The 7759-nt window shown below is 55.1% G+C and overlaps 1 protein-coding gene across 1 annotated transcript in view; it reads left to right on the top strand.

The window, feature by feature from the left end:
* The first annotated feature begins 1835 nt into the window (after positions 1 to 1835).
* Positions 1836 to 7759, top strand: part of LOC122548250 (kinesin-like protein KIFC3) — a 13285-nt gene continuing 7361 nt past the window's right edge. Inside the window, exons 1-4 of the mRNA XM_043686781.1 lie at positions 1836 to 2545; positions 4927 to 5180; positions 6758 to 6823; positions 7448 to 7585. Of these exons, the coding sequence (XP_043542716.1) occupies positions 2314 to 2545; positions 4927 to 5180; positions 6758 to 6823; positions 7448 to 7585 (690 nt within the window). The 5' untranslated portion in view covers positions 1836 to 2313. The remainder of the gene's footprint in view (positions 2546 to 4926; positions 5181 to 6757; positions 6824 to 7447; positions 7586 to 7759) is intronic.

The raw sequence follows: 7759 nt of genomic DNA, 5'->3' as shown, positions 1-7759 counted from the left end.
CTACCTTTGAGCCAGTTCTGTATCCAAATGGCTAGTTCTCCCTGTATTCCATGAGATCTAACCTTGCTAATCAGTCTCCCATGGGGAATCTCATTGAACGCCTTATTGAAGTCCATATAGATCACGTCCACCACTCTCCCCTTATCAATCCTCTTTGTCACCTCTTCAATCTCAATCAAGTTTGTGAGACATGATTTCCCACGCACAAAGCCATGTTGACTATCCCTAATCAGTCCTTGCCTTTCCAAATACATCTACATCCTGTCCCTCAGGATTCCCTCCAACAGCTTGCCCACCACTGAGGTCAGGCTCACTGGTCTATAATTCCCTGGCTTGTCCTCACCACCCTTCTTAAACAGTGGCACCACGTTTGCCAACCTCCAGTCTTCTGGCACCTCTCCTGTGACTATCGATGATACAAATATCTCAAGAGGCCCAGCAATCACTTCTCTAGCTTCCCACAGAGTTCGAGAATAGATGAATCCAGCTTTATGTGTTTTAAGACATCCAGCACTTCCTCCTCTATAATCTGGACATTTTGCAAGATGTCACCATCTATTTCCGTACAGTCTATATCTTCCATATCCTTTTCCACAGTAAATACTGATGCAAAATATTCATTTAGTATCGCTCCCATTTTCTGTGGCTCCACACAAAGGCTGCCTTGCTGATCTTTGAGGGGCCCTATTCTCTCCCTCGTTACCCTTTTGTCCTTAATGTTTTTGTAAAAACCCTTTGGATTCTCTTTAATTCTATTTGCCAAAGCTATCTCATGTCCCCTTGTTGCCCTCCTGATTTCCCTCTTAAGTATACTCCTACTGCCTTTATGCCCCTTGAGAGATTCACTCGATCCCAGATGTCTATTTCTGATAGATTTCTCCTTTTTCTTGACCAGAGCCTCAGTTTCTCAAACAAAAACAGAAGTTGCTGGAAAAGCTCAGCAGGTCTGGCAGCGTCTGGGGAGAGAAATCAGAGTTAATGTGTTCTGAGGAAGGGTCACCAGACTCGAAACGTTAACTCTGCTTTCTCTCCCCAGATGCTGCCAGACCTGCTGAGCTTTTCCAGCAACTTCTGTTTTTGTTTCCGATTTAACAGCATCCGCGGTCCCTCGAACTTTTCTTCAATTTCTCTAGTCACCAGCCCAGCCCCTCACCTACCAGCCCCTCACCTACCAGCCCCGCACCTACCAGCCCCGCACCTACCAGCCCTGCCCTTCACTCTAACGGGAATGGCCTGACTCTGGACTTGCATTATCTCATTCTTAAAGGCCTCCCACTTCCCAACTGTCCCTTTATCTGTGAATAGCCCTGTCTATCTAGTTTTGTTGCCCAGTACTATTGGCTGGACGGCTGGTTTACCATACTGAGTGACATCAACAGCGTGGGTTCAATCCCCACACAGGCTGAGGTAACCAGGAAGGACTCTCCCCTCACATGAGGCACGGTGACCCTCAGCCTAAACCATCATCAGTCCCCTCTCTGTAATGAGAGATTATGGAGACTTCCCCTTGTACACTGCAGAAGACACCCTTCGGCCCATCGAGTCTATACCACCAGACCTAAACTGGAACCACTTTCCCAAATGGTGGAGCAGACCTGGTGAACCGAATGGCCTCATTCTGTTCCCACGTCCTTCGGGTCTTGATTGATGTTGCAGGGGGAAAGGTTACTGATTGGTTGGCAGGTCGACTTGGATGAGTGTCAGCGTTGCCATGGTGATGGGGACAGGAAGTAGAGGGTTCAGGGGAGAGAGCCAGCACCCGGGACATGTTTCTGTGGAAGTGTCCGTGGTGATTGTTAGAAACGTGCCATCCCTGAGGGTGTACCCCTGAGGGCGGGGGAGGGATACAGCAGTTCCCTGTCCCCGTGTGGATGGAGCTCTACTCCCGGAATATTCTGGAATTCCTGGGACATGATTCTGTTTGATAGTCTCTCGAGCTCTGATTATGTGTCGATCTGAACACTCGCACCAGCCTGACGCCCGAACTCTGTCTCTGTCTCTGTTCCCTGGTTCCCCCTCGTTCCTCCATCATTGCCTCCCTCTGTCAATACACCCCCCACTCTCAACCCCCTCCCTCATCGCCTCCTCCCTTCCCCTGGGGCCCACCACGATGTCCCTGTTGTTGTTGGAATTGGGACAATGTCTGGTCACTCGTCCATCTCGGATATCCCCCTCCACACCGGGTGATGGCACCCGTCCCTCCCCTGGGTGGTGGCTGCCGGGCATCGTGGGCTACCTCCTGGCCACCCTGGGTGGTCCTCTCGCTGTCATTCCCACCCCTAGGCTCCCGGCGCCTCCCCTCTGGTCTCGGTCATGAACCACCTCCTGTCCTTCCTGGAACAATACTCCCACATGCAGCGTCTCCAGGACAGAGCCTCCGAATACAAGAGCCGGCTCCGCAGGGAAGAGGCCAGGAGCAGGAAGAAACGCAAACTGCTCCGGAGCACCTGCAAGCAGGAGCTGAGGGATAAGCTGAGCCTGATCGAGAACCTCCAGGAGATTATCGATGAACAGCGAGGGCTGGTGCAGAAACTACAACAGGCAGGTGAGCTCCCCCTGAGACTGGCCTGGGGTCAGCACTCTGAGACCACCGGACACAGCACTGCCCAGTACCCACACACCAGCCACCACCCTGTGGGGCGGGGGGGGGGACAGCACCGAACAATGCCACACATCCCAACGCTCCAAATGGACAGCTGGTGTGAGAAATCACAAGGACGCAGGTCTGGCAGTGGCCGGTCAGTTCTGAGGAAGGGTCACTCGATCAGAAACGTTAACTCTGATTTCTCTCCCCGGGCATGCTGCCAGACCTGCTGAGCTTCTCCATCAACTGTGGGTTTTGTCCTTGCAGGTGAAAGAGGTGTGTACAAAGACAGACTGCAGCATCTCTGCTCAGAGTACACACCCCTCAATTATCACCGTCACAATCATGAAATCATCACAGGGTCAGGGCTGTCGGAGGGTCAGTGCTGAGGGAGTGGGCACCTACCAGCCCCTCACCTACCAGCCCCTCACCTACCAGCCCCGCACCTACCAGCCCCGCACCTACCAGCCCTGCCCTTCACTCTAACGGGAATGGCCTGACTCTGGACTTGCATTATCTCATTCTTAAAGGCCTCCCACTTCCCAACTGTCCCTTTATCTGTGAATAGCCCTGTCTATCTAGTTTTGTTGCCCAGTACTATTGGCTGGACGGCTGGTTTACCATACTGAGTGACATCAACAGCGTGGGTTCAATCCCCACACAGGCTGAGGTAACCAGGAAGGACTCTCCCCTCACATGAGGCACGGTGACCCTCAGCCTAAACCATCATCAGTCCCCTCTCTGTAATGAGAGATTATGGAGACTTCCCCTTGTACACTGCAGAAGACACCCTTCGGCCCATCGAGTCTATACCACCAGACCTAAACTGGAACCACTTTCCCAAATGGTGGAGCAGACCTGGTGAACCGAATGGCCTCATTCTGTTCCCACGTCCTTCGGGTCTTGATTGATGTTGCAGGGGGAAAGGTTACTGATTGGTTGGCAGGTCGACTTGGATGAGTGTCAGCGTTGCCATGGTGATGGGGACAGGAAGTAGAGGGTTCAGGGGAGAGAGCCAGCACCCGGGACATGTTTCTGTGGAAGTGTCCGTGGTGATTGTTAGAAACGTGTCATTCCTGAGTGTGTACCCCTGAGGGCGGGGGAGGGATACAGCAGTTCCCTGTCCCCGTGTGGATGGAGCTCTACTCCCGGAATATTCTGGAATTCCTGGGACATGATTCTGTTTGATAGTCTCTCGAGCTCTGATTATGTGTCGATCTGAACACTCGCACCAGCCTGACGCCCGAACTCTGTCTCTGTCTCTGTTCCCTGGTTCCCCCTCGTTCCTCCATCATTGCCTCCCTCTGTCAATACACCCCCCACTCTCAACCCCCTCCCTCATCGCCTCCTCCCTTCCCCTGGGGCCCACCACGATGTCCCTGTTGTTGTTGGAATTGGGACAATGTCTGGTCACTCGTCCATCTCGGATATCCCCCTCCACACCGGGTGATGGCACCCGTCCCTCCCCTGGGTGGTGGCTGCCGGGCATCGTGGGCTACCTCCTGGCCACCCTGGGTGGTCCTCTCGCTGTCATTCCCACCCCTAGGCTCCCGGCGCCTCCCCTCTGGTCTCGGTCATGAACCACCTCCTGTCCTTCCTGGAACAATACTCCCACATGCAGCGTCTCCAGGACAGAGCCTCCGAATACAAGAGCCGGCTCCGCAGGGAAGAGGCCAGGAGCAGGAAGAAACGCAAACTGCTCCGGAGCACCTGCAAGCAGGAGCTGAGGGATAAGCTGAGCCTGATCGAGAACCTCCAGGAGATTATCGATGAACAGCGAGGGCTGGTGCAGAAACTACAACAGGCAGGTGAGCTCCCCCTGAGACTGGCCTGGGGTCAGCACTCTGAGACCACCGGACACAGCACTGCCCAGTACCCACACACCAGCCACCACCCTGTGGGGCGGGGGGGGGGACAGCACCGAACAATGCCACACATCCCAACGCTCCAAATGGACAGCTGGTGTGAGAAATCACAAGGACGCAGGTCTGGCAGTGGCCGGTCAGTTCTGAGGAAGGGTCACTCGATCAGAAACGTTAACTCTGATTTCTCTCCCCGGGCATGCTGCCAGACCTGCTGAGCTTCTCCATCAACTGTGGGTTTTGTCCTTGCAGGTGAAAGAGGTGTGTACAAAGACAGACTGCAGCATCTCTGCTCAGAGTACACACCCCTCAATTATCACCGTCACAATCATGAAATCATCACAGGGTCAGGGCTGTCGGAGGGTCAGTGCTGAGGGAGTGGGCACTGTCAGAGGGTCAGTGCTGAGGGAGTGTCACACTGTCAGAGGGTCAGTGCTGAGGGAGGTACACACCATACTCACTAAACCCTTACGTTCACAGCCAGTAAGGACGTTGCTGACCCCGGTGAGCCTCCATACTCCCAGCACCCTCTGTGTCCGGACAGCCCTCCACCCGATGGCCACACTGCGTGCGGCAGTCCCCCTCTCTCGGCTGGAGTCCAGAGGTTGGTAGACTCCATCCAGAGCCTCCAGACCGAACGGTCCAAGCTGCTGAACGAGGTGGAATCCATCAAGATGGAGGTGGAGCAGGGGGAGAATGAGAAGAGACAGCTCTCCGCCAGCTTTGAGACTCAGGTGAGCTCCTCTCGAACACCCTGGGCATGACGCCCACCGTCCCTTCCCCCTAATAAACCCTCCAATCCTTTACCTCCCTGTCAATGGTGGGGCCCACCCCCCCATTTCCACCCAGTTAAAAATCACCCAACCCCAGGTTATAGTGCAACAGGTTTATTTGGAAGCACACGAGGTGGTTGTTGTGTGAGGAGCGTCCCTCCGAAAGCTAGGGCTTCCAATTAAACCTGTTGGACTCTAACCTGGTGTTGGGCGACTTTTAACTTTGCCCACCCCAGTCCAACACCGGCTCCTCCACATCATTTCTACAAACAATAGTTTGCCCTCAGTTCTGAGGAAGGGTCACCGGGACGTTAACCCTGCTTTCTCTCCACAGATGCTGCCAGACCTGCTGAGCTTCTCCAGCAACCTCTGCTCTTTGTTTGCGACTTCCAACCTCCCCAGTCGTTTCCGTTTTCAATAGTTTGATGCTACTTTTACAGATAATAAATCAGTTGCAAATTTACATGCTCTCATCTCAAACTAACTGCCCTCGCCTGAGTGAGTACACGTGCGATTATAAACTCCAATAGTTCACATCCCCGTTATCTAACTGTCTCCCAGGACAGGGTCCACTTTCAACACAACACCCAACGTCACGACATGCTCTCGCTTCCCCGAAACCGTCCCCTTGCTGAATATACCCCTCAGCCATTGTCCCATCCACAAGGGCTGGCCAGTACTGACTGTCCATCCCCAATTGCCCAAGGGGCAGTTAAGAGTCACCCACATTGCTGTGGGTCTGGAGTCACCTGTAGGCCAGACCAGGTCACATCAGCAGATTTCCATCCCTGAAGGACGGTCATTGGTGATCGTTCCATGGTCACCGTCACCCGGGAGAGGGGGGTTGGCTGCGGGAGGCCACTCTGCCCCTCAAGCCTGCTGCTGCTCCTCCGTCCAGTACCGGAGTGAAGGTGAGCTGAGCAGAAGCGCCAGTCGGCGGTAGATGGGCTGAAGGGCCTGTGATCGTGCCTGAAATGAGAAGGCGAATTCTCCAAAATCTTTCCGTCCTCACTGAGATTCGGACTTTGTGAACCTCCTGGACACAGCAGCTCTCCTCGATATCCCAGTCCCGACTCCCGGACAGCTCCAGCCGGAGTCAGGAATATAGGAGCAAGTGGAGGCCACTCGGTCTGTCCAGCATGTTCTGTCCTTCAATAAAGACAGTGTCTGAGCTGATGTGTGGCCTGTTCCCTCTTCCTGCCTGATCCGTCAAACTCCCTGTGAACCCCCTCCCACTTCCTAGAATCCCTAAAGTGCGGGAGCAGGCCATTCAGCCCATCGAGACCACACTGACCCTCCAAAGAGCATCCTGCCCAGAACCACTCCTCCACCCTATCCCTGTAACCCTGTTTGTCCCACAGCCTAACCCAGACATCGAATTTGGGATGCGAGGGAGGATCTGCTCTCTGTCCCGAGCTTACCCCCTCCCTCACATTCCTGGGTTATCCCTCAGAGCCCTCCCTCACATTCCCGAGGTAATGCCCCTCACTCAGACCCGGAACAGCCTCTCTCTGACAATAACCTCTGTGTTCCCCCAGATCCACTGCCTGAGGGAACAGGTTCGGGAACATGAGGAGGAGCTCATCCGACTGAGAACGGAAACAGTATGTTCACTGGGGACACTGTCCCCCCTCCGAGAGAGAGAGAGAGAGAGAGAGCAAGAGGAGGGGAGTGGGAGAGAGGGAATGAGAATGGGAGGGGAGAGAGATTGGGGCGGCACGGTGGCTCAGTGGTTAGCACTGCAGCCTCACAGCGCCAGGGACCGGGGTTCAGTTCCCCCCTCGGGGTGACTGTCTGTGCGGAGTTTGCACATTCCCCCCCCCCGAGTCTGCGTGGGTTTCCTCCCACAGCCCAAAGACGTGTGGGTCAGGGTGGATTGCCCATGTTCAGGGATGTGTAGGTTAGATGCATTACTGAGGGAACTAATGTCGGGAAATGGGTCTGGATGGGTTACTCTTCGGGGGGTCGGCGTGGACTTGTTGGGCCGAAGGGCCTGTCGGGAATCCGAGAGAGGGAGAGGGAAAAGAAGGGAGAGACACAGAGCGTGAGAGTGTCAGCAGGACAGAGGGAGGGAGAGGCTGAGGGTCACAACGTGAGGGAGAGGCAGGGATTGAACCTTTCAGGGGAGGAGCAGGCAGAGGGTGTGGGTTTGGCAGTGAGTGGGGCCAGGGATTATCACAGTCTGCCTTGCTCTAGCGCCGGGTGATTGGGTTCCCTTTCCCTTACAGGGAGTTACCGACTCGGAGAAACGGATTCAGCATCTGTCCCTGGAGAACGAGAGTCTGAAAGAGAACCTGAGGGTGACTCAGGGCGTCCTACAACAACTATCCACCATCAGCCGGCACCCCTCAGAGCAACTCCTCAGGGTGAGGCTCATGGGCTCTGGGGCAGGGGGGCTGGGCACACGCCCCTCCCTACCACACCCTCGCACCCTCCACCCCCTCCCTACCGCACCCTCCACCCCCTCCCTACCACACCCTCCACCCCCTCCCTACCACACCCTCACACCCACCCTACCACACCCTCGCACTCTCCCTACC

The sequence above is a fragment of the Chiloscyllium plagiosum genome, unplaced genomic scaffold (genome assembly GCF_004010195.1).
Source record: "Chiloscyllium plagiosum isolate BGI_BamShark_2017 unplaced genomic scaffold, ASM401019v2 scaf_9708, whole genome shotgun sequence".
NCBI lineage: Eukaryota > Metazoa > Chordata > Chondrichthyes > Orectolobiformes > Hemiscylliidae > Chiloscyllium > Chiloscyllium plagiosum.
This window is presented reverse-complemented; position numbering and strand designations above follow the sequence as displayed.